Genomic DNA, 26178 nt, shown 5'->3' on the forward strand with positions numbered 1-26178 from the left:
CTACAGTTGAGAAACGATGTATTGTGAAGTCCCCTTTGTGCAGGTTTATCTACCTTCACAGTTAAGGCTCACACCCACCGGAGCGGGAATAACCACGCGAGTTTTGACCAACAACGGGTTTGCTAATGGGATGCCGTACCCGAAACAACTTCCATTACGCGTTTAAAGCGAAAAAGGGTTGTGGAGAATGGCAAGTGAGGAGAAACAAAAAAAAACAAACCCAAAGCTTTACCGAGGACACGTGAAGGGAGAGCGCGCACAGCACCGAGCAGGGGCGCTGGCAGGAGCAGCCGCCGACAGCGGGCTCGGCCGGGCAGGATCAGCGCAAGGAGCGGCTGGAGACGAGGCCGGGCCGCGGGGCGCCGGCGCTTCCCATTCTCCTCACGGTGCCCGCGCCCGCCAACCCGCAGCCGCTCCGCAGACGGAGAGGGACCGCGGCCCCGCGGGAGACTCCGCCCACCGGGACGGCTGACGCGGGCGGGCGGGCGGGCGGGCGCGCGCGCAGCCTGTGCCGCGAGGGGGGCGTGGCCCGGAGCGGCGGCCGCCCCGCCCCCGCGGGCCTGCGCGCGCCGCGGCCGTTGACCCCCGCGGCACGCACCCCGCCCCACGCAGCTGCGCGCATGTGCGGGAGGGGCGGGGCTTGAGCGGCGGCCGCCCTCGGAACCTGCGCTGGCGGCTGCGGGCAGCCGCCCGGACCGCAATCGGGGCTGGAGCGCGCCGCTCGCACACCCAGGGGTCGGTTTCGTTCCGGCGTAGGCGGCGGTCGCTCCTGCCGCTGGGGCGGGGCGGGACCGGACGGGACGGGAAGGGAGGGGAGAGGAGAGGATCGGAGCGAGGGGCCGGGCCGGGTCGGGTCGACCCCGTCGGGGCCGCGGACAGCAGGCAGGGACGGGCTGTCGGGTCTCTGACTCCCGCGGGGCAGGCGGCGGCATGGGCGCCTCCCCGGTTTCTCGCAACGGGTGATGCTGCTCCCCGGCGGACAGGCGAGACGGGGGTGCGGGCAGCGCTGGAGGGAGTCGATCTGAGCGGTGGCGGTTAGTGGCGGGGCCCGACCGGGGAGTCTGGGGAGGAGAGAAGCGGGAGGACATGGGCTGCCCTGCCCTGTGGTGATTGGTCTGTGGTCGCGAGCCGGCCAGGTGATTGGGCGGGAGCCGTGTCAGTCTCTGCCCTTATCCTCCCCTCCCCCCGGCGTCTGGCAACAGGCGCTGTCTGGGGCGGCCGGGCCGGGCCGGGGCTCCCGCTCCCCGCTCCCTCTTCATTTCCTTGCTCCCGCCGCGCTGCCCGCGGCCCCCTGCCCCGTGAGCGCGGAGCTCGGCCCGCGGCCGTCTTCGGGTGGGTGTGGGCCGGAGAGCGAGGGCCCTGCTGCCGGCCTGGGCGCTGGGGGGAGGCGGCCGGCCGGCCCCAGGCCCTGGGCTTGGATCGCTTTGGGTGTCCTGGCCTCTTTCTTCATCACCTTCTGATTCTTCCTTTGTCTGTCTTTCCTTCCCCAGGCTCTGTGGGGTTTTCTAGGTTTGGGTTTTTTTGGTGTGTTTTTTTTGTTTTTTTTTTTTTTTTTCTTCAAAGTCGGTGAGATCATCTCTCCTGGAGGCTGCAGTGTGACAGAAATGCTAAATAGCCCTGTCGCGGGGAGGCTTCCTCATCCAAACTCCGTAGTCGTCTTGCTTGCAATCAGGGTGGTAGTCTTTCAGAAAATGAGTACCTAACTGAATTGGGGGTAGTAATTCATGGAAAGATGTCATAACCTAAAAGCGTAAGGTATATATTGCTTAGCTGAAAATGAGTGTAAACCTTCAAGGATGGGCTAGAGTAACTATGAATTAAGAACTAAAGGAGATAGTCTTAGATTGCAAATATAGATAAACTGTTAACATGTGGCTCCTGTTTCTTTGCAAAGGAAGAGTAATCCTGAGTCAACTGGATTTCGATTTCAGTTTTTTTACATCTTAGTAGTTAATATCCTTCAACTTTTCAAAACTCTGAAATATTTTATGTGCCAAAGTACTTCATTTTGATGCAGTTAATACCCTTCAACTTTCACTACTCTGAAACATTTTAAGTGCCAAAGTATTTAGTTTTGATGGCATTTGATAAATATGGATAGTAGTTGTCATCCGTGCAGTTATGTTTAACAGATGGGACAACTGAACACTTAACACTTCTTACTGTTTCTAAGTGAGTCATTAAAGACTGTGATTAATCATCCTACCATAGAGTTGTCAACAAAACAGTAACTTTTTTTTCTACCACCCACATTTTCTCTGGATGAGAAATGAAAAGTAAAGTACCTCTCTTTTGAACAACAGTTAAAATTTAGATTGAGGGGAACTACATGTGGTGGACTTCACATCTTAAGAATTTATGGTTTTTTTCTTTTTTTTTTTTTTGGTCTGTGCAGCAATATAGTGGTTTACCCAGGAAGTTGTTTAACTTACTGTGGTCATTGTTTAACAGTAACACCTTAGTTGTTTCAAGGCTTTCACCTAAATAGCAACCTAAGTTGAAACTAAATTAATTTTATCTGTCCTCTTTCCCCTCCGTGCTTTACCTGTGTCAAGTTGTAAGTCATCTAGGACAGAGGCACTTCAATATTAGGTGCAGTATGGATTGAGCATTTTCTTGACAGTCAAGTGATGGGTGTCATCAGGGTAATAATAGTGTTGACTGTGTGTTGTTGGGGGTGGGTGGGTATGAATTGCTTTTGTTTTGAGGAAACCAGAGTAGTAAGACAGAGAGCTGGCTGAGAAATTTGTGTTTAGAAATGTGTTATGAGAAGTGACCTGATAGCACCATAGCCCTTGTGGGAAATGGAAGTCAGCAGTTACCTACAGCTTGTGAGGCTGAGCCAAGAGGACAACAGTAAATTCAAAACCCCCACAAATATTATGGGAATAGAAAATGTCTTGAAGGGGAGATACTTGGATTTGATTTATTTTAAGTGAGTTAAAGAGCTGGGAGGAAGTATTAAATACATCAAAATACAGTATTGCACAGAAGACAGATGAGTGTAAAAATTTATTGGGATGAGGTGTTTAGAAGTGCAGTAACCTGTGTAGGGAGAGAAGTAGCATATGGGGTGGAAAATGAGGAGACCAAGGATGCATCAGAATGGATCCCACAAAGAACATAAGAAAGGTATATTAAATGTATGCCAGCTTCTGCTGTTGGCAAATACATTTTCTGATTCTTCATATCTGTTGGCAGCATTGATAAAGATTTGCTCTTTATTGAATGTATGTCTAATAGTTAGTTGGTTTGGTCTGTTTGTTGTCATGTTACCTTTCCTGTGAAGGCTAATTACTGGTCAGGAGTGTGCTGAGAATGCTGTTCTGTTTTCCCCGTAATTCATACATGAAGTGACTTTGATATTGTTTGTGAATTGACAAAAAAAAAAAAAAAGTATTTACCTATTAATTTCCTCTCCACACGGAAGCAGAATAATGCTATATGGTTGGGGTTTTTTGGCCTGGTCAGAGAAGTGATCTCTTTTGTCAGGTGCCTGCCGAAGCAGGTATTACAATGGCTTTTGTTAAACAGGAAGCCCCATTGAAAGGACAACATTTTCTCTTCTTTCAAATTGAATGTTGAAGAACAGGTTTTCTGTAGAAAATAGAAAAGGTGAGGAGTGGTCTGAGATCTGATTGGCCCAGGATTGAGTCCTAACCAGAGAGAGGTGTGATGGCACCTTTCAACAGAGATGATGCCTCTTTCTGACACTGGAAGGTTTTTAATGCCTTCTGATAGTGTGGTCTCACTGGCTCAGTGTTTGGAAAGTGATGAAGAAATGTGGGTATAGTCCTTTCTCTTTTTAATCAGTTTTCTGGAGATGAGTTTCCCTTTGCTAGCCGATCTTTGGATTAGAGAGTGCAAGGAAAATATACTAAAAATTTAAGAATGTCTAAAGAGTCGGTTCCACCAAAAATGAATCTGTAGGCTTTGTGCTATGTGGGGGATAGTACTGACGGAGATACTAATCTAGCCGTACCTGCTTAGCAGTAAATGTTTCGAGTAGAAGATAGTAATCTCTGAAGCAGTAGTTGTGGTTGTCAGAAGTCTACACTGGGTAATTACAGTCCAGTAATTAGAGAACAAAGTTTTCAATGACACTTTAGGTTTCAAAATAATCTACTCTGGTGTTGTATTTTACTTAGGAGAAGGGAAATAGATTTTACATTATTCCTTTAACTTTCTAGAATATCCTTATTTAGCTTAAAAAAAAAAATCTGTCATTGCTTTTTTATTTTAAAGTTGCTGTACCAACTGGTATGTCCTTTCAGTGATCAAAGGGGACTTAGAACTATTTTTCAGCAGGCTAGAAGCAAAATACTTGCATAATAAACTACACTGTTGACTTGCACGTGAGATGGAGCTTGGTTCATTTTAATCATATTTAGCTATTAATTAATTTCATGGGAAGTACTGAGAATCTTTTCCTGTAAATTAGGTAAATTCTGACTGTGGTTACTGTGCAGTCTAACCTTCTGTTTTTGTTCAGGACAGCCTGGCATTATTGTTATGGATCGCTCTCAGCACCATGCAGGAAACGACAATGAGCAGGCATCTTCACGAGAGCACAGTCATGGTGAAGATGAGAGACAACGACAGCTGGAGCGCCTCAGCAGGGAGGAGGCCTATTACCAGTTCATTAATGAACTCAATGAAGAAGACTACAGGTTAATGAGAGACCACAACCTGCTTGGCACTCCTGGTAAGATGTGGATACCTTCAGTAGAAAAGGTGTAATGTGAAGTAACACTAGTGCTGTCAGGCACCACATGTGGTTCTGACTCAAGTAGCCTGACTTCTGTGGCTTTCTAGAAAGGAAAAAATCCTCCATTTCCATTCAAAATTAGTGATATTCAATAAAAATTAACAACTTAGTAAAGCCGAAATAAAACTGTAACTTTCAAATGCAGCATCTCCATATACAGGTAATATCCAAACTCAAATAATTAACATCTGGTACGCTATATCTGTTGGTATGTGGCAGTTTGGGGGGGTATGGGAGCCAACACAAGCAGGACACAGGAACAAGCACAAAACCATGGATGAAACGCAAAGGTAAATTTATTCTCGTTACCTCACAAGCCAGGGGATCTCCACAGCAGCACCCAGGCAGGGGCATACAAGTGGGGACACAGGCACTGTGGAGCTTGGCCCTTGCTAGCCAGAAAGGGAAAAAGAAAAGATTGCAAACACGCTGCTTTTGCCTGTATATGTCAGGGATTTTCACAGGCGTAGCTTTCCACTGTGCTTTGATCTTTCTCACAGCAGGGTAGGAATCTCAAGGATGTTTGATAAGGTGCCTCTGAGTCTATCACAGGCCTGTGTTATCTAAATGCAGTCAAGCATACGAAGCTAAACAACAGTTAATATGATGTATGTGTTTTTCGACACCACTGCAAGTCACTTGAGCATCTTTATGATCCTCCTGGCCAATCCTCTGCTCTATTCCCACAGGGGGCCTCTGAGTTGTTACTAAAAGTTGGCATCCTCTCCACACACATTCAGCATCTTTTTTTTTCTTCCATCTCAGTACCTGCTTCCTCTGTTATCTGTGTACCCACAGTACAGTCTCAAATTAGTGCTGAGGTTTTTTTTGTTTCATTAATTTGACTTTGTTTCTGAAGATTTTAATTCAAGATAGAAAATATTGTTACTTCTGCACGGCTGTGTTGAGCCAATAATAATGTCTTATCTAACAGCATTATCAAAATGTAAATTATTTCAGGGGAAATAACAGCAGAAGAGTTGCAGCAGCGCTTGGAGGGGGCTAAGGAGCGTCTGGCATCACGGACTAATCTGGATAACAGAGAAGGTGAAGGTAGAACTGTTGGAGGTAAACATTATTCGCTGACATATATAGATACACATAGTATGTGATGCATAATTATTGTTCTGTATAGATATTTGAGAAATGCAATTTCAGATCTTGTTTAATCATTGAACTTTTGTGTATTGTTGTAAAAGTTAGTGAGATTTCCTAAAGATATGAACACAAACTTAAATACCTCATGAAAACTGATTTATGTTAACCACTAATTACTTTCTCCTCTTTTCCTGGTTTCCCTTTGCTAGTAAATATAATAGCACAAAAATAATTTTAATTCTTCTAATTCCTAAAAGGTTTTGTCATGTATTGGAAAAGTTGGGACAGAAAATAAGTTAATTGGAAAACAGTTAATCTCTCTGCTGTTTTGTTGGTTTTGTTATTTCTGTTTGTTTTAATGGAGTGAGACTTCTATTATGTACACTGTCTATCTTCACTTCTCCAGCAATATTGGCTTCATCATTTGGCCAATTCCAGTCAGATTTAGGAGGGGAATAGGCAACTTGGAAATGATGATACCAAAGTTCCTGCAGGTTTCATGAAAGCGGGGAGCGGATGGGATAGGGAGAGCTTAATCTGATCCCTTCAAAGGAAAACCTTCATTGTGGTTATGACCATTGGCTTGCTTTATACACATAGCTGGCACTAACTACAACAATTGTATCTGTTCTTAGCTTGTAGTTGGAGGAGATTTGGGAATGGAGCTGTGGATACTGTATTAGGAAAAGGGTATATTTGCACAAAAGGAGCAAATCTGTCAAAATCATGCATCATTTATTCCACTGCTTGTAGAAAACAATTTTTAAAAATCTTTTCCAAAAGAAGACTAAATCTACCATATGTTTTCTTGCTTTATCAAAATTAGTTGACTAGGATACCCTCAAATTGACAGCTAAAGTGAGGGACAGATATTGGACAAACACAACTAACTTTGGACCACCTCACTCTGAACACTTTCCCAGAAGAGACCATCTGGGCATGTTCATTTCTCTGGCTATCTGCTGGTGAGACAAAAATCTGTTGGACTGATTGAGTTTTGCTGACATTTTTACATACAGTATTTTTTTGGCAAAATTACTTCAGCATAGCAAGGTAGCTGTCCTACTACTGTATCGTTTCTGAAGTCAGGGCCCAGCAAGTGTAGAGGATTTGGAGTGCATCATAGTATGTTGAGCATGCAGTAGTATGAATGTTTGCAACTCTTTGTTTCTCTCAGATTCTGATGTTCTTGGAGAAAACTCAAATGGTGACTCTTTGCTTGAATGGCTGAACACGTTTCGTCGTACAGGAAATGCCACTCGCAGTGGACAGAGTGGGAACCAAACCTGGAGAGCTGTGAGTCGAACAAATCCAAACAGTGGGGAGTTTCGATTTAGTCTTGAAATCAACATAAATCATGATCATAACAGTTTTGAAACTGCTGGTGAAGAGTATGTGGGTATAGATAGCAGCAGAATGTATTTAGAAAGGAGACATCAAAGAGCTGTCAGTCCAGTAACCCCACAAACGAGAAGCAGGACTGCAAGAGAGACAAACAGTGAGGCTTCGAGCACTGCAAGAACCAGGTCTGTAAGAAGCTCTGTGGCACGAAATTCTGAAGCAACCTCTCATCCATTCTCAGGGCGGCTCAGGAGTAGAACAAGGGAGTTGACAGGCCTTTCCCAAACAAATACTACACGTAATAATTCTGCAGCTGCTGGTGAACAAAGAGAATTGCCAGGAAGAGGCACTTCTACAGGAGTCACAAGAGGTAGAGCTAGAACTAATGTTCGGATGACTACAAACCAAAGACTAGAAATTCTGCGGCTGAGGTCTACTTTAAGTAGTCGAAGCCGCTCTCCACTGCGAAGGCAAGGGGATACTGCTCGTTCTGAGGAACATGGGCAGAGGCAGGATAGAAATGCACAGCAAGTCAACAGAAGTAGAAGACAAACAGCTCAGCCTTCTCCACAGCCTCCCGAAGAACACGCAAGAGGTAACACTCAGACTCCTCAACTTTCCAGTATAGCCCCATCCTTGGGAATAACTTTGGAAGAAGAGGAGTCTAGTAGGCCAGTAGCTGCTGTTAGAAGGCATCCAACAATTACATTAGATCTTCAGGTGAGAAGAATTCGTCCTGGAGAAAACAGAGATCGGGACAGTATTGCCAGTAGAACTCGTTCTAGAGTAGGAATGGCAGAAAACACAGTTACCTTTGAAAGTGACAGTGGGGGATTTCGGCGTACGATATCACGATCAGAACGTGCAGGTATTCGAACCTACGTTAGCACTATACGGATACCTCTTCGTCGGATTTCAGAAACTGGGCTTGGTGAACCGTCATCAGTAGCTCTTCGATCAATCCTTAGACAAATTATGACAGGTTTTGGAGAACTGAGTTCTTTAATGGAAACTGAATCTAACTCGGAAGTGCCAAGAGGTGGTCATCACTTATCGGATGTACCATCAGAGCAGAATAACTCTAGTTCGGCAAACAATAGCAGTGATCCAAGTGAGGTTTCATCTAGGAATGGGCATGCAGTGGAAGGCAGCAGGGAAACAAATGGACAGAGGGATGATACTCCACGCTATGGTCGCAATAATGACACCCAAGATAACAGGCAGTCTCAAGATGCAAACAACCTAGTGGAAAATGGAACGCTACCCATACTGCGGCTTGCCCACTTCTTCTTGCTGAATGAAGATGATGATGATGATCGTTTAAGAGGTTTAACCAAAGAGCAGATTGACAATCTTTCTACCCGGAACTATGGGGATATTCACTCTGAAAATGAAATAAGTAAAACATGTAGTGTTTGCATTAATGAATATGTAACAGGGAATAAGCTAAGGCAGTTACCTTGTATGCATGAGTTTCATATTCATTGTATTGATCGCTGGCTTTCTGAAAACTCCACTTGCCCAATTTGTCGGCAGCCTGTATTGGGGTCTAATGCCACAGACAATGGCTAGCGTTATTTATACTGCTCAGTACTCAAGGATTTGCTTCTGCTCTATTTATGATGAGCCAGATGGAACGAGTTGACTAACATAGGGGTCCATTTGTGTGGGCAGTTTTGTTAAATTTCTTTAAAAATAATAGAAAACTCCTCTAAATCTCTAGCAATGTAAATACTATTTTTCTCCAAGTGCAGATCTAGGAGTACACATAGAACCAAATGATATCGGTAAAGTTTATATTTTTTTAGGTAATTTTGTTATGCTAAGCACTTTTGTAAATACAGAAATGCAATAGTTAATCAGTCCTGCTTAATGTATGTTTTTTTAACTGTGTAATGGACTCACTTTATTTAGATTACAAATTGTTTCACACAGACCCACCACTGTGTTGAAAAATTAGTGTCTAAATAGCCATTCATTAGCTTTTTGTTCTAAGAACAATTTCTTTTACAGAGAGTTTCTTGCTGGACATGTTTGCTAAAGATATTTAAGTTACTTGAAGTGCTCATTTTAATAGATTATATTTTTTTTAACATTGAAATATCCTTTCCAAAAACTTGCCAATTTGGTTCTATTTAAAAAATTTTACAGCAATTTTTGCATGTGGTTTTACACAATGCTTAATGCTGATGAGTTCATATTCAAAAATGAATGGGTTAGTGACATTATAAAATGTACATAATTAAATGCTGTCTTTGACAATCTCTGTCTTTTCAATGCAGACAGCAATCAAATCAATAATTCCAAGAGGGCGTGTCTTACTGAACATTATGTTTGCTCAAAGAATAAATGAGCACTGAGGAAGCCTTTTACTCTTCCAAATTACTCTATTGATATTCATGGGTTTTTAACTGCCTTAGTTTAAAGAGGGAAATATTTCCTTGACCATTATATTGTCTACAATATGCATGATTTGTGCATCCTACTCAAAAACAAAACAAAGGCTTGAATTGTTTTTGTACAGAAATTTAAGGTACGCATATAATATTAGTCCTCTTAAAACATGTTTGAGGACCAAATGGCAAAAGACACTAAAAAGGACAAAATAAACTTCCTTTAAAATCCCCAGATTACTGTATAATTAGATATTAAACTTTATACCAATAACTTATAAAGAAATAAAGTTGCAAAGTAAATAATTGAGGCTTCGTGTTTATTACTGTTGAGCTATATCCCATACATTGGTAAGATTTATCATTCCTGATATTCAGTCTCAGTTTTCACTATATTCTTTCCCCATTTTTCCCCAACTGTGTACTTGTGTTTCTATAATCTGTGTTAGTTGTTTTGGTAGATAAAAATACAAGGCAAAGCCCTCTTGGGGTTTCTGGACATAAGCTGAAAATTACAAAGCTCATCATCCAAGCAGTGAGAATCTTAGTCCTTAGAGAAAGGCAGAAGTGTGCAATACTTACGTGTATGTATTCTGAGAATACTTAAAGTGAAGAAGTCCTCCTTACTTGCTCTGCCTACAGATGGCCTTGACAAATGCACTTCTGTGCCAGGTGCTTCAGTTAGAACACCTGCTCATGACATCCTTGAAAGGAAAGTATAAAATCCTGTGTTAAGCTAGTTGGATGTCTACTTCAGTTTTGCAAGTGAAAAACTTGTGTCAAAAGTTCCACTGAAGTGCCTCTTTTATTCCTAAAAGGAGTTCTAAGAAATTCTCCTAGGAGATTTAGATGAGTTTAAGGATATGATTAAAATCCCTTCTGATGTGATTTGGATTGCTAATTATTGCAAACAGTGTTGACACCTTTCTTGAGTGCCTCCTTAGCCATATTAGTTAGGAGATTTAAACATGATTGTCAGAGCTAGCTTTTTTTTTTTTTTTCCTGTTACTTCTGTTAGCTCCTGATGTTGACAGTATCTAAATACATGGGTGTCTTCTACTACTTCCTTGTCTTCTTAAGGTTTTCCTTTATACTTGAAAGCTGCCTGACTCAAGTGCCACCTTTGTAGAAACCTGCTGTTGGCCCACCATTGCCTTGCTGGTCATTTTTTTCAAGGTCAATTTTAACTTAAATCCTTACTATGGGGGACTTCTTTATTCCTTGTATTGCAATTTTACCAAAGTAGTTGGAATCCTTGTCAACTGCTACACTGATGCATTAAAGGTAAAGGGAGATACCCTGTGCCTTCTTTTATTCAGATGGGTTTTGCATAATTTTGTATGTTGTTCAAGACAAGATCCTGCGTGACAGGGTACATGCAACTGAGCTGCTGTGGGGGAATATCCAAAAGGACAGTGAATGTCTGTAGAAATCGTAGGCTATGGCATAGGAAACATGAGGTCTCCTATGCTGTATTCCTGTCCTGCTGCATGTGAATTGTCAAGTATTTATCCTCCACTGGAGAGGCATGTCATTTGTTCCTCAACTTTTCCAGAAAATTGTGTTGATCTGACCTATTAAATCTCAGTGCTTCAGTTTGGTATTGGCATTTGATACCTGCATTCCTGTGACATTCGGTCCTATGCACACACCCCCAAATACTGTTGTACTTTGTCCGTGGCTTGGGGCTTTCATATTCCAACAGTTGTATCTGTGTTTAAGAACTTTGTTAATTTTTCCCATGCATTTCTTACCACTTCTCAAACCCATCTGTGTTCTTGATCTCTGCAGCTGCCCATTGCAGAGTTCTAGTTTGTCTTTTGTGACAAGTACTTGGTTTTTATACCTGCTTTTAGTATGTTATAATTCATAGTTCTTGTACTGTAAGGAGCAATGTCACCATAAATAACACCTCTCCATTCAGTTTGCTAGTGACTTAGATCATACTTTTTTTTTAAAAAAAACAACTAAGGAGTCATAATTAATCTCTTTTTCTACAGAAGCTATTCTTAAGTAACTCTTCTTGTTGCTCTTTTGAAATGGGAGAACTGGTGCTCATGCGGAATTCAAGATGTGGATGTACTATGCTTTATATGGTGATAAAACAACTTTTTTTTTCTCTCTGTGATCTTCCACATAATTCCTAGTATTTTGCTTTTATTTTTGATTGCTGTTCAATGCTGAGCTGATACATGCAAAAAGATTTCACAATCAGTTTCCTGAATGTTAACTGCTGATTTAGAATGGATTATTGCATGCTATTTTTGTGTACTATTGTACACACTTTTTTCCCTCCTGGATTTTGTACATTGTGCAAGTCAAATTTTCTCTGCCCTTTTATCATCCTGTGATTTATCTTAGCTTTTAATACCCCAATAATTCTGTAGCATTTGCAAATCTTACCACTTGTTATTTCTTTTTTTCTGATCATTTATGAATATGTCACACAGCACAGGTATTTCAGTAGCAGTGCCTTTTAAATTAAAGTTTAACCATTTATTTCTAGCTATTTAATCAGTAGATTTGTGAAAGGGTTTTTTTAGTAAAAGGGGACTAGAGGTACATATATGAACAACTTCAGAAAATAAAGATGGTAATTGCCCTTAAGGTGATACTTGTTGATAAGAACTTGAAATCTAAGTAAGCATGAGAGAATTAAACTTGTTTGTTAATAATTAAATTCCTTTAGTTCTCTGAATTCCATCTGATAAGATGAGCTAGTAATATGTTTTATCCTTCCTTTTCCTTGTAAAAGGGCTGAGGAGAGAAGTAGAACTTGCTTACTCTTCATATATTTCATGTAGAAGTCCAATAGCCTTTGCCTGTATCTTCCTTCACATGACAGTTTTATAATGTTACTGCATGTCATTAAAAGAAAAAAATCTCTGATATGTAAATTAGCACAATGATAAGGTACTTTGTCTACTCAAGTTTGTAAAATTAGAAAGGCATCAAAGTATATTTGTGCATCACATGCATTGTCAAGAGCAAGATGCAGTTTGTGTTGCCATCTGCTATTGCTGGAAAAACCTCAGGTCAGACACTAAAGTAAGTGTGTGTGAGTAACATTGAGATCACTTGCCTAGCTATTAGTAGCTTCATTTTTGCAGTATCAGTCAATTTTTGAGTACCTTTAAACACTTAACATTTCAAAGTAGCACAGGATAGGTTTGTTTTTAAAGAGCTTTTGTAAACAAATGTATTAAAGGAACAGATGTCCACAAAATGGATTGATCACTGAAGTGTTTGAATCCCATGTGTTACCTAGAATGAAGATCAGTGTTTCCCATCCTATCCTAATTGTGGTTTTGAAAATTTCTGTTCTTAACCGGTTATGAGAGTTTGGAAATTTCCATATTCATAGCTGAGTCTTATTTAGTCCTTTTCCACAGAAAGAAATACCAAAGCCTATGCTTCAAATTCTGCGATGTCACAGGTTTCTTCCATTCTTTTTTCTTCCCACCCTTGGAAATCTCTGCCGTTCTTTCTTGCTAAGATGCAAACGATCCAATAATTCAATCCTCGTCTTGAAATTTCAGCATAATCTGTTTTCTTGTGGACCTTTGTCATTTAATTTAGCTGACTTTCAGCTCCCAGTTAGTTTTCCCCCAGTGAAATTCTCAGCTTGTTCTAACAGCTCACATCAAGCACATTTTTCTCCCCTTTCAAAGTAACACTTCAACTGCTATGGAACTGTATTCATCACCCTTGCTGAGCTCATCTTCACGATCATACCTCATCTGCTCCTAGCTAACTACAGCCTGTGCAGAAGGCAGCAAGAGCTAAGTACTTCCCAGCTGGATTTCTGTGTCAGAGGAGCACTTCTCAAGTTCGGCAATTCAATCTTAACATCACAGTCTGTACAAAAAACATCAAAAATAAATTTGGCCTCTCCTGTGTTCTCTTGATGTGTCTGATGTGGAAGCTGTAACCTATATGTGTTGACAGGTCCACATGCTTGCTTCCCTTGCCTAATTTCCAGCATCAGCTGTTGCATTAGGGATTCACCTGTTGGACTGATGCTGCACTTCAGGCTTGTGATTTAAAGCATGTGTGATATTTTGGTCGTCTGTGCAATTCCTGCCTGTTAATTAATGGGAAATTAGCTCTTTCTGCTTGTACTAGGTCTGGCTGAGCTGGAATTGGTTTTCCCCTATAGCAGCCCTGACGGTGCTGTGGTTTATGCTGGGAGCTGGCAGGGTGTTGAGCACCCTGGTGTTGTGGCTGCTGCTGCGTGGTGCTTACACAGCACCAAGGCTCTTTCTGACATTTTTTCCCCCAGTGGGATGGGGTGGGCAAGATTTTGGGAGGGGACACAACCAGGACAGCTGACCTGAACTGACCAGAGGGATATTCCATACCATATGATGCTGCTCAGTATAAAGCTGGGAGAAAGGAGGAAGGGGGTGGGGTCACCCTTGGTCCTCCCAGGCAATCACCACACGTATGGGAGCCCTGCTTCCTGAGAAGGCCCCACATCGCCTCTTCATGGGAAGGAGAGAATAAATCTGGTTTGGTTTTTTTTTTTTTTGCTTCCATGCATGGACCTTTGCTTCGCTTTGCTTCTATTAAAACTGCTTTTGTTTTACCCGCAAGGGTTGGTCTCTCTTATTTTCTTTCCCCTCTTTGCCCTGTTGCGAAAACAAGGGGAAGGGGGGGAAATGATAGAGCGACTTGGTGGGTACTGGGCATTTAGCCAAGGTCAAACCACCACACTGCTATAATAGGGTATACTGGAATGTATGAGTGAAATGCTGGGGTTTCAACCCCAAGCCCCAAATTAAGGTTGACATGTGGGTGATTCCCACAGCCCTTCACAAAGGCGTGGTGAGTTTGCCTTCAGGCCGGTCTTGCAGGGAGAGCCATTGGGTAAATGACCCCAGGTGTCTGCATTAAGTAAACAAGGGTCAGGTGTCCCACTTAGGGATAAAAGCTGGGACCACTTGCAGGAAGCGAGATTGTTTGTCTGCAAGGTGGATGCACTTTGCAGAGTTTCCTCTTGGGGGAAGGATCTCTCGTCTCCCTGGAACTGGGCTCCAGTCAGGTCTGGCCCTTGCAAACACAGGCTGTGTAGAGATTCAGTATGTGGCTTCGTTGGTCTTATGTATTCGGCTTGTTGACATGGTTGTCTCCTGTCCCTTCTATGGGAAACTGCATTTCACCATTTATTCCACCCATTGTTGGTTGTGCAGTGTCACTGTTGGGGTCAGTGGGATTGATGTTGATTATGTATAATCTGACTTGTTTGTACCCCCAGCATTCACCCATATACTGACCCTTTTGTTTCAAATACAATTTGGTTATTGGTTCATCTTTATGCTGGCTGTGTCCTTTATGCTAGGCCTAATAATTCTCAAAACAATGTATTATCATATATTTGTTTACCTGGCCACCAGCAGAAAGCTGCTTGCCCGCAGAAGGGGCTTCATGGTGCTGAGTTCTGGCTATTCCCAGGTGTGCTGAGCCTGGATCAAACCCTCCACCCCATTTCTGTGACAGGGAGGCAAGAAGATAATGAGAAACTAGGGGCAATGACAAACCAGTGACACAGTGGATCTTAAAAGGGCTTCCTAAGGCAGCTGGGGGCAACACACAGGAAGTACTGGGCAGGAGGGTGAAGGAAAGGGGTTATCTTCAACAGCTTGGAGGCCTGACTTTAGGTGCAGAACCAGTGGGAGGGAGTGAGATGCAGAGCAGGCTGACACCTGCAAAAGTGTGTTGGGATGCTCTCAGGAGAGTCCTGGAGGCTTCTGCTGAAATAAATAGCAACAGTGTGTGCATATAGTCATATACTATGACTATATGCACACATGTATATAGTCATGTATTACATGGGTCCTAGGAGTGTAGGTAGAGACTGTTGTTTAATCTGTGAGGTTGATGGAGGGATCAGAGAATCTAATACCAGGTACTAGGCCCAGCTGGCCAGCCAGTTGGTTCAGCTCTTAGGCTCTATTTCTTCATCTCTTGCCTAGAAACCCAACGCAACATTAGTGCCTGGTTTCAGTTTAGACTTAAGAGATATTAAACACCTGACAATTTGTTTGTATGCTCTCTGGTTGCAGCAGAGTGAATGGCCAGATTGGGCAATTGGTGGTTTATTTTTCAGAGTCCACTTTGATCTGGAAGAGCCAGAACCTGCCTTGGCTAGAAGAAGCTTTTGGAATTCATAGTCTGTTCAGCTCAAGTCTCTACTGCTCAGAGTTTGCACAACAGAAGGCATAAGCATAATATAGATGGGTATTTTTATGGTGGCTTTCCTCTAACAAGTGCAGGTTACAGCAGTGGCAGGATCACGGCAGCCAGGCCCCAGCAGGTCCTTATAGTTCCCACTGATGAACAGGTGATGTCTGTGCCACTCACCCGTGGTGCCAGGTCTTCGCTGTACCCAGCATCAGGGTGATTAGAGCCGGGGAAGGGAGGTATGTCTCTGCGTGGGCTGGTAGCTGTTTAATTTGCTGAGCAGACAGCTTGAGTGCTACCAGTGCAAAATGGAGCAGCACTTGTCAACGGGAGCTGTGGCAGTGTGGGGGTGCCAGCGCCCAGCAGTGCAGAAGGTGGAAGAAGATTCTCGTTGGCAGCACAGACAGGTGTCTGTCTAACCAGAGTGACAATATCCCCTTCCGACATGGGCTGAGAATGCTCACTGCTCAGGTGGCAGGCTCACGTGGAGCGAGGCTGGAGCTCTTGTGTCCGTCATAGCAGTCAAAGGGAGGTTGCATCCAATTCTATGAAATTGAATGTTTTTTTGCAGCCTATTGATTCATCCTACTGTGAAGGTTAAAATACAGGGAAGATCTTATAAAAGACTACATAAAGTAAGTAATTACTTGATGTTTACTGGATATAAAAGACTTGAAGCCTTATAGATAACTACAGTCAAGGGAGTGGGGTGCAGGGTTGGGGTAATGAACCTCTTCAGAGCCAGGCCACCACAGGTGGGCACTGGTGCATAGCATAAGGGAAAAGACAGCTGAGCATTCACACATCTGTGCAGAAACAAAATGTTACTGCAGTTGTGAAGTTTGGAACAAGGAGGCTGTGAGATGTGAGAATGAAGGCTGCCTATGGCACCTGAGGTCTGCTTTCCAGTGCCTCTCCATGCTGATATTCTCTCTTCCTGCAAATGAGGTCTCTCTCGGAGCATCGAGTGGGTCAGGTTCACTTACGGAGCTGCTAGTGTATCTTTCCTTGTCTTTTATTACATACTGTTGGAGTCTTTTTTAACTCCATGCTTCTAAATTCCTGTTTTTAAAGGAAGTATCTACTTCTTCATGAGTTGCTTCATGATGCTTATTGTTCATGGTAATTTTCTCAGTACTTTTGTGAGAGAAGGATCTGCTTTGTACTTAGAAATTTTACTTCTCATCTATATTTTTTTTAAATAAGCATCTCTTTCCCCATCTGACTGTCTTCTATTCAGTTATTTAATACGATGTGGCTTATATAAATATAATCGTATGGCATGAAAGAAAGCTAAAATTAAATAAATGTTAAAGATGAATAGCATTATATCCTCAAACTAGAGGAAATGTCCTCTAAGCTATCTTTGGTTTATCTCCAATAGACATTTTTTATTCATCTTCTGCTCCAGGATGCACAGCTATTGGTACTGGCATCAGGCCAGCTTTATCTCTGGAAGAAGTGACATGTTGAATGACTTTTATTGGTGACATTAAGAAAAATAATTTATTCCTGTGGAAATAAATAGAAAAATGTGGACAGAAATTTTAAAAATAACGATTTATTTCAATTGAAGTATTAAATTCAGGTCAGCTGGCAGCACTAACCCAGAGCCTCTCTAGAAAGCCTTAATGTGGAAAGTGACCCAGAGAGATGCATTGTACAGGGCGCTTGAAAAGACATAGAGAATTATCAGGCTGAGTTAATAGGTTTTTCCATTTCTTTCATGTGTGATGCTATCAATGACTTTCTAGTTGATATTATGCCCCTGCATGCCTCTCTAATAGTCTCTTCTTTAATAATACATGATGTAGAAATGGATTCCTGTGTTACCAAATAACAGCAAACTGGGCAGCGTCAGACTCTTTCCAACTTCCTTTTCCTTCCCTTCCATTTTCATTAGGTTCTTTTTATACACCTGTAACCATTTAAAAGCTTTTTTTCATTCTTCCATCTTGGGAACAGACTATTTCCGCAAAGTACTTTCCTCTGGCGCTAGTAAAAACTTTTTGTGAATCATGTACATGTCTAGAAAGGGGGAGTGATTTGGGATAATAGGGGCATCACTTCTGGTTTCATAGTCTCACTTTCAGGATTTATTGAACAGAGTGTCCTAAATAGCTCCAAAACGAACACAAGAGCATCACACTGGTTTTGTTTTTCAGTAGGTCTGTGACATATTTGTACCATAACAGTGATGTTTGCTTTATACTGCACCATAAATCAGAAAAGCAACAGCAGAGAACTGTGAAAAACAAGATGTACAACATATATTTGCAGTGCTGTGACTTGAGAGGTTTGTCAGACACTCTAAATTAAAATAATGCAAGAAGTTACAACTTGTGCAGCAGCACTGCCATGATAGGTTGCACAACTTATCTTGACTCGACTAAATGTCAAGTGCTCTTTCCATTCATGTTTTTAGATCTTTAGAAATACAAGGAGCGAATTAGTTAATTAGATGGTTTGTTGTCTGATATACGACTGAATTATAAATGTAACCTTTTCAACTTAAAATTGAATGGAAAATGGAACATGAACTATAGTTTGACTGGAACATACAGAATAGGCTATCAGGCTGGTTTTGGCATCAAGCATCTTGCTAAACCACAGGCATGGTTAATTTACGTTAATATAAATATGACAGTAAGGTTTGGCTTAGGTCTGGCATCAACATGGCTCCATTTGTACAGCCAAGCAGAGTTGCACAGCCTAGATCTATTAATATAAGGCGGACTGTTAATTAGTATGAAAAATAAACATGTAAGTCCATAAAGAAAGGGACCTGAGGCATGTGTGAGAGGACAGTTTTCTGGACTTACTGACATGACAGTTAGCAACATGTGCAAGTTTGGAATTATGAAAGGAGATGGTAAGTAAGAGTAGGTTATGGCCTGCCACTTCATGCGCTTGCCTTGATGGGAAATAACCATTCTATTTTTAAAAAGAGATGCTGTTTCCCCATGCCTACGCTCCTGCTGAAGTAAGCCTGTGCAGTTTTGTAGTAACTACCAAGATCAGAGCCCAACCAAACTGGTGAGGAAACCTGATCTCCAGGCCAACTAGAAATGATGTGGGGAGGGACATGACAACCTGCAAGCAAGTGAGGAAGTGGTGAACCAAGTTGGTAAGCAGAGTGTGCAGGGTGATGTGGACAGGAGAAACCTCTTCATCAACAGAACAGAGCTGAAGTGGGGTCGCTCCAGGTGTGTGAACACAAATAAGGAAGAGCCTACCGGCCAGGATGATGGGAACAGGTGTCTTACCTTCTCTGGGAAATCAGCATTTCGAGTGCCTGTAGACCAGTGCACATAGCACAGGGAACAAGCAGGAGGAATTAGTGGTTTGTGTGCAGATACAAGGTGATGATCTCATCAGGATCAGAGAGACATGGTGGGCTAGCTCACACAACTGGAGTGCTGCAATGGACGGATACAGGCTCTTGAGGAAGGACAGCCCAGGACAGTGGTGGGGAGAAGCTGCCCCTCGTATGTGAGAGCAGCAGGAGTGCATGAGCTCTGTCTTGGGATGGGTGAGGAGCCAGCTGAGAGCCTATGGGTCATGGCTAGTGGACAGACCAACACAGTCAAGTGTTGTAGCAGGTGTCTGCTGTAGACCACCTGATCAGGAAAAAGTAGCAGATGGGAACTTATTCAGACAAACTGGAAGAAGCCTCACATTCACAGGCCCTGATCCTCATGGGGGACTTTATCTACCCTGATTACCTGCTGGAAGAGCCACAGAGCAGGGCACAAACAGTCTAGGAGATTTCTGTATTATCATTTCACATATGACAGTGACTATTCTTGCCAGTTTCCTCATCCTGTCAAAATTTAAGGACTATTTCTTCCAGTATACATCCCTGAAAAGAGATAACTGACGTTGATTGAGGCATTGTAGGATTTACTGGTTCCTGAAGAGGCTTTGAGACCTGACTCCTCCTGAGTGCACTGACCATACATCAGTGCAGTCTGCAGGATTCTAAGGGAGAGAGGGGTCAAATGGCAGATAGCTCTGTGTTATCATTACCCAGTCATACACTGTGGTTATAACTCTGGGGCTTTGCATACCGAGCTTTGATCAGAGCAGCATACACAACAAAAGAAATGGGCACACTATAATGTGCAGCACTCAGAGATGGGTCTTTAAAATTAAATGTATCGTTTGCCCTCCTGAGATGCTGTGCAGCTATGTGATTTCAGCCTGCACACAGAAACAATCAAGAACAGGTGAGTACTGCCCAGCATTCTGCAGCATTGCCTCAGCCCGCTCTCGTTTATGGTGGGAATGGGGTTAGCCCACCTTTTGGAGGCACAAGGTACCTCAAAGCAAAGTTTCTTCCCCTTCCTTTTTTCTTCCCTTGGCTTACACTGGACTTTGACTAGTCTAAATGAGACCTGGAGCAGGTTCCCCAAATACCAGTTGAGTGCAAGTTGCTCCTTGGCATTCTCACTTATTCCAGAAGGTGTTTATCCCACCACTAAATTTATCTTTAGTGTAATGTAAATTGCTGGAAGTGCAAAAATGAAACATATGCAATAAAACAAAACAAAAACAGCTTTGATTTTTTTTTCTACAGGTTGAACAGCTGTAAGGGGATATGTGGGATCACTTTGTCCTGTTATTTTAAGCAGTCCTTTACAAAGGCCTAACTTCAGGCATTTATAACCCACAGTTGGGGTTCTTGTCCTGAGTAAAGTGGAACAAATATAGTATATCGCTTACTTCTACTTCCAAGAAAAGCACTTTAATTTTTATCTTCACCCTTCTGTCTTATCTTTAGTATTAAGCCTTCATTTAGGCCAGTTTCATGATAATGTATTTCCTTAAGCAACATTGGTTCTACTGTGCTGAACATTTGACATAACTTACACAGGCTGTGAGCTCTTTTTGCAGTTCACACAGGTCTGAGCTCCATTAATAATGGCTCATCCCTTTACCTTTAAGCATGCATGCTCAGGAAAGCATACCGTGTTGCTATTTTAATACAGAGGTCTTGCCCATAGCTGAGTGAGTGGTGCATGAACAGAGCACTTTCGTTGCCAGTACTATTCCTTTTACTTTAAACACATTTTGCTTGCTGTTTATTCCATTCCTTCAATGTTAACAGTGTATATAATATATATAAGCACCTAAAGAATAGGAAATGCCGGTATGTGTGTGAGCATACAGTTAGTGTGTAGTTAGTGTGTGTATGTGTAGCAGTGAACTTGAACAAGCATGCAGTAAGAATCATATTCCTTGCCTAGCACTGTAGGTTATGCTTCTGTGTGTACACACACATGCATATATGTACATATATAAATTGAATTCTTTAGAAAAAAGCATGTATCAATAAGGAAACAATATAAGCATCACAGTGTAATGATTAAATTAGAATTATTACACATTTAGGTTCAGGTCCTTCTGTTGGGCTATTTTAGCATTGTATAGACATCACAGTTTGGGGCTATCTGCAATATTGTGACATCTGAGATCTTTTCCCTATTGTTTAAATTCCTTTTGGTTAATTTGTTTTTCTTGAAATTTTCTGTTTGATGTGAAATTGAAGTAAAAACCCAAGTTTGGGGTTATTTCAGCAACAGGTTTCTAAAATTTAGCCCCGTATTTTTTTAAGGCATCTCCAAGTTCACGGACTCCAATTTTATTTTTATTTTTTTCTTGTACATGAGTCTCAAACCATGCTGGCGTCCCAGGTGGTGTCAGTCACTCAGTTCACAGAATTCCCCTGCATCTGTACTGTGCCTTGGCCCGTCACATGGATCAAGTTGTAGCTCCTTTCCCGCCTCACTACATGAACCATGTTGCTTGTATAGCTCATGGCCCTGGGGGTAATGCAGTATGAGACACCAAAAACTTCAGAAAATACGATGACGTGATTCGTGCTAACTTTGACGGTGATAAAAGTGGGGGAGGCAGAACAGTATGAATGAGACGGACTGTTCGGGACGGGAAAATGCTGAGAGGCAAAGCCTGACCGGAGCCCCAGCGCCCAGGGTCCGAGAGCAGCCCAGGGCGCACCCCTGCGCGCTCCCGGGACCTGCTTCTCGCCGATTCAAGCTCCTGCTTCCAAGGTGGGGACGCGTGGCCCGGCAGGAGAGGGCGCCAGACGGCAAGGAGCAAGGCCCGGAGCGCCGACCTCTCTCACAAGGCGAAGGTGACCCGGCGACACAGCACCGGCGGGTGGGGAGCGGGGGGCCCCGGGGAGCGAGGGGAGACACGCTGCTCCTCCCTCCGAGCCGCAGCTTCTTCCGTCAGGGAGGGCAAGAAATAAAGATGGGGGGAAAAAAGGTTCCTCTTCCTGCTCCGCTGATGCCCGCGCACGGCAGGGCAGGGCCAGCGCTGCCGTGTGAAGGAGGGGCGGGGGTTTCCCTCCGCCTTACCCCGCGCCCCTCGTTTCGCTGGGCCTGGGGACGCCGAGACGCGGGGAGCGGCCCTGCGGCGCGGGAGCTCTCCGAGGTGCTGACCCGCCGCCCGGCGGCTGCCGCGGGCCCGGCGGCGTTTGGTGTCCGGTAACGCGGCGCGCCCAGGGCAGGGGCCCCGCGGCCTGCGCTCGGCAGTCGCGGTTCCCTGCGCCGGCTCTGTGCTCCCCTTAGCCGCAGCCGAAGCCACCGTCGCTCTCCACGCCTCCTGCGCCCCGGAGGAATGCGGACGGTGATACTGCCCCTCCGTCATACGCCGCGGGGAGACCCGTGTCGAAAAAGCGCGTTTCCGGCCTGCGGAAACGGCCTCTCAGCAACGGAGGGAACCTCGGTGTGTGGGGCACGGGTCGGGCGTGTTTCCTCAACAGCAGCAGGGCAGAGAGCAACGTGCCCTTTAGCCCAGTCAGCCAAAACACTGCAAACGACCAGTGCCGTGAATTCTGGGCCCTAGGGTATGCAAAATGCCTCTCATATTAAACTGTACTTCGGTGGTTTTAAAATCCTATCCTATTTTAATATCCTATGTTGTATATGGCATTTTATTTTTTAAGGTATCCAAATATTTTAAATAAGTCACGGATATACCATATACTGAACTCTATTTCAAATCAAATGGTGGCCTGGATATAATAGCTGGTTCAAAATGTATTTTGGAACGCTTACACGCTTGCTGCAGGGTATGCTTTCATCTTAACAACTGTGTCAGTTCTCTCAAGCTTCTATTCAGTCCTTCTGAACACATCTGACTGGGACCAACTTTTGCTTTTCTGCATTTTTTTTTTTTTACAACAGTACCAAGTGAGTGCCATCAAATCAGTATGGGAACGTTCTATGAGTGCCTTGGAATCCCTCTGCACCAATCCCATTGATTACAAAGGCAGAGAACATTGGACTCAAATGAGCTAGCAACCTAGCTGTGGGACAAAGGAGTGAGTGAAAAAAATGAAAATACACCTCATGGATTTTGAGAACTATTTACATTCTGGAAACGAAACTAATCTTAAACATTTGGGTAGTTGAGAACTGTCAATGTTAGGTTAATGGTTGGACTAGGTGATCTTCAAGGTCTTTTCCAACCCAGATGATTCTGTGATTCTGTGATTTTTTCATTAAGCTTTTGATTTCTCCAGTATTATTATTCTTTGCTTAAGAGTACAATTTTTTCTTCATTACTAGTTATTTACGAACTTGGCTGAGACTAAGATGAGGGAATGTCTAAACTATGGCCTACTGTGCCGTATGTCCTTTCTGTGCAAAGCATTTGTAAGGGTTGTTCTACAGAGTTTTCCATCAGTTGCCAGCCTGATGAATTCCTTCAGTGGACACCACTATCATGGAATAAAAATTACTTGTTCTGATTTGGCTTACTGCATTTTGAATGTATGTTTAAAAGCATGCAAACTTGAAGTTATTTTGGTAAAGTAATAACACTGATGTTTGTTTCCTGAATTAACCTGCAGGTATGATGAAGCCCCAACAGTTGTTATAGTAAGTACTTAGTCTTGAATAAACCCGAAAAAAATACATTATTTTTCTGTATATAGTTTCACTGGTGTTGTTAGTGTTAATATAGAAAGGGCTCAATATTTTTCAGGCAAATCACAGATCACCTCCTGATACAAATGAGTACCAATTCCAGTTTCCAACATATCAGTGTGATTATTCTACTCGCTATAATTTTATTTACATGTGTCATTATTCAAAAGTCATCTGGAAAACCTTGATGTGCCTGGTACTGATTATTTTCGGTTGGATGGAAAATTGCCACTGGAAATAGGAGGAAAGAACTTCATAGCCTTGAATGAGCTTTGAATGGGTCTTGAATAATGAAGTGCCTACATTTCCAAATCCTTGACCTTTTTATCCACCACTGCACTGACAGGCTATGGTTTACCCTTCCTCCACCCTGCCACCCCTCTCCCGTGCACCCACTGCATGTGCAAGACATCATCTTTTTTTCAGGTTAAATCTGTGAGCTATGGTTAACTGTAAGAGCAGTGTATTGTTGAGTGAAGCCCCTTCTGCACTAGAAAGTACAGGAGGCTATCAGATCCTTTCAAAGGCTACAGGTGGGCCATACATACATTAATGTATATTCATGTACTATGATCATGTCCTGTATCAGTCTATAGAGATACAGCATCTATGCAAAGAAGATCCATAAATGATTTCATATGTTTTCTTGAGTGATGCTAAGCACACTTTCTGGATCTGGAAGTAGCTTCCCCTATGAATCTAGAAACAGCAAGTGCTGGCTTTTTGATCTTTTTTAAAATCTCACGATGACTGACAAATACCTCCCATTTATCTCAGCATGTAATTTGCACCATGGTGGTTTTAATCCTATGCATGTAAACAAGGGCAAAGCACCACAGCACAAAGATTTGGTTTAAGACCAAGACAGTTTGTTGTGGATTTCTGAAGACAAGCAGAGTTAGACAAGCAGAACTTGCATGTGATTAGTCTAGTCCTGTAGCCCAGTAACACCACTGCTGGTAGGAGGCCACAAGCTTTGTACTGACTTTGCAAGGCCTCAGGACTGAGACTTGTTTTGTTTGAGCTTTTCTTGACCTCTCTGTGGCTTTCTTTTTCCTTTCTTTACCTGTAACAGCAATTTCTCTAACGAGCAGGTGGCTATGTCTAACTGTTTTACTTTTGCTTAACTTTTTATGGTACGACTGTAGCTTTTTTACATGGAGAGTGACAGAAAGTTATACTGTGTAGAATGAGATATTTATAACTAACATAATGATGGTAGATATAAACAGGTAGAGGAATACAGGCCTGGTATGACAGCAGAGTGCCTAGAAATTGGGGACACAGAACACTGTAGAGGAGGCATAGGATGATAAAAAAAGGGCCATAGCCTTGGCACTGGGGAACTCAGGGCTATAGAGCTCTCTTTAGTAGCAGCTAAAGCAGTGCAAATCTGGGTGCTGGGCAAAGCTGGTTTAGGGATAACAAAAAGAACAAAAAACAAGTATGTGACATACATAAATGGCATCACATATAGTAAAATTGGACGTAACATGGAGCTGTAGACAAACGAAGAAAGAGCAACGTGTAAAGGCGTGTTAAAAAACATATAAAAATGGCCCCATAATGGTTCTTTGCTTTTCTCAGCAAAGAACTTGTTGGGAAGACATCGACAGGCAGCCACAGTCCCAACACCCACTGCCTGAGGAAGGCTGGCATTGTCAACCCTAGCTGCCAGAGGGGCAGCGGGAGGGTAAGCACAACATCAATAAAAGGACAGACAGGAAGAGTGTGTCTACAAAAAAATTAACTGTGTTATTATTTCTGTTTTGTTAGGGGTTTTTGTTTGGTTTTTGGTTTTTTTTTTGGTAGTAGTAGATTCTTTGGGTTTTTTCTTTATATTTTGGCAATGATTAGCTCTAACCTAATAGCTCTTTGATTAGACTTTAAGTTTTCTGCTGTACTACTAATAAATCCTGAGTATGGTGTAATTTGGTTTTTTTTTCAGAACAAAACTCTGTGCATAACATTAATAATTGGAGAAAAGGATGCATCGTTTGGAAATTTGTGCTTAACAGTCTCTCCAAGGTCCCAGACAGTATCTGGCACAGTCAGAAATAGAATAAAGATATCCTGTCTCCCAGCCTGGCACATTAACCACAGGACCATTTTCCTGCCTTTGCTTTATTTATTACATTAAAATAATTATTATGCATACTGAGCTCTTTGAAAGTACATTTGCTATAAATACTAGAAAAGTGAGCACATTGTAATTTGAAAAATACCAACTCCTGGTTTTTGATACATCATTCAAACCATGGAGCCATTATGACAGACCCCAGGGAATTATACTGACATGACTCATGGTCTGATAATACACAATTTAGTGCACATCAGCATTATGACAAAGGCATTGTATAACAAGATGACAAAGGTGAGTCCTGCACAGCTGAACAATTCGTTTCTTTTCTCAAAACTCAGGGCTACCCTGCTACTT

The 26178-nt window shown here is 42.7% G+C and overlaps 1 protein-coding gene across 2 annotated transcripts; it reads left to right on the forward strand.

Moving 5' to 3' along the window:
- Nucleotides 1–631: 631 nt before the first annotated feature.
- RNF6 (ring finger protein 6) lies at nucleotides 632–9906 on the forward strand. 2 transcript variants are annotated; one of them, XM_074915147.1, is made up of 4 exons: nucleotides 632–735; nucleotides 4493–4705; nucleotides 5729–5836; nucleotides 7044–9906. In XM_074915147.1, the coding sequence occupies exons 2-4, from the start codon at nucleotides 4513–4515 to the stop codon at nucleotides 8777–8779; spliced, it is 2037 nt and encodes a 678-aa protein (XP_074771248.1). In that variant the 5' UTR covers nucleotides 632–735; nucleotides 4493–4512; the 3' UTR covers nucleotides 8780–9906. The 2 variants fall into 2 exon arrangements, with proteins under 2 accessions (XP_074771248.1, XP_074771239.1); XM_074915138.1 differs by lacking the exon at nucleotides 632–735 and adding an exon at nucleotides 1024–3132.
- Nucleotides 9907–26178: the final 16272 nt, after the last annotated feature.

The sequence above is a fragment of the Athene noctua genome, chromosome 1, assembly GCF_965140245.1.
Source record: "Athene noctua chromosome 1, bAthNoc1.hap1.1, whole genome shotgun sequence".
NCBI classification, from domain to species: Eukaryota; Metazoa; Chordata; class Aves; order Strigiformes; family Strigidae; genus Athene; species Athene noctua.

What these genes read in the sequence shown, in the direction of transcription:
- RNF6 (XM_074915138.1), top strand. Translation starts at nt 3,069, where the DNA reads ATGGGGTGGAAAATGAGGAGACCAAGGATGCATCAGAATGGATCCCAC. An exon ending in CCACAAAGAACATAAGAAAG is followed by an intron (nt 3,133 to 4,492) that starts GTATATTAAATG and finishes GTTTTTGTTCAG; the next exon opens with GACAGCCTGGCATTATTGTT. An exon ending in TGAAGGTAGAACTGTTGGAG is followed by an intron (nt 5,837 to 7,043) that starts GTAAACATTATT and finishes TGTTTCTCTCAG; the next exon opens with ATTCTGATGTTCTTGGAGAA.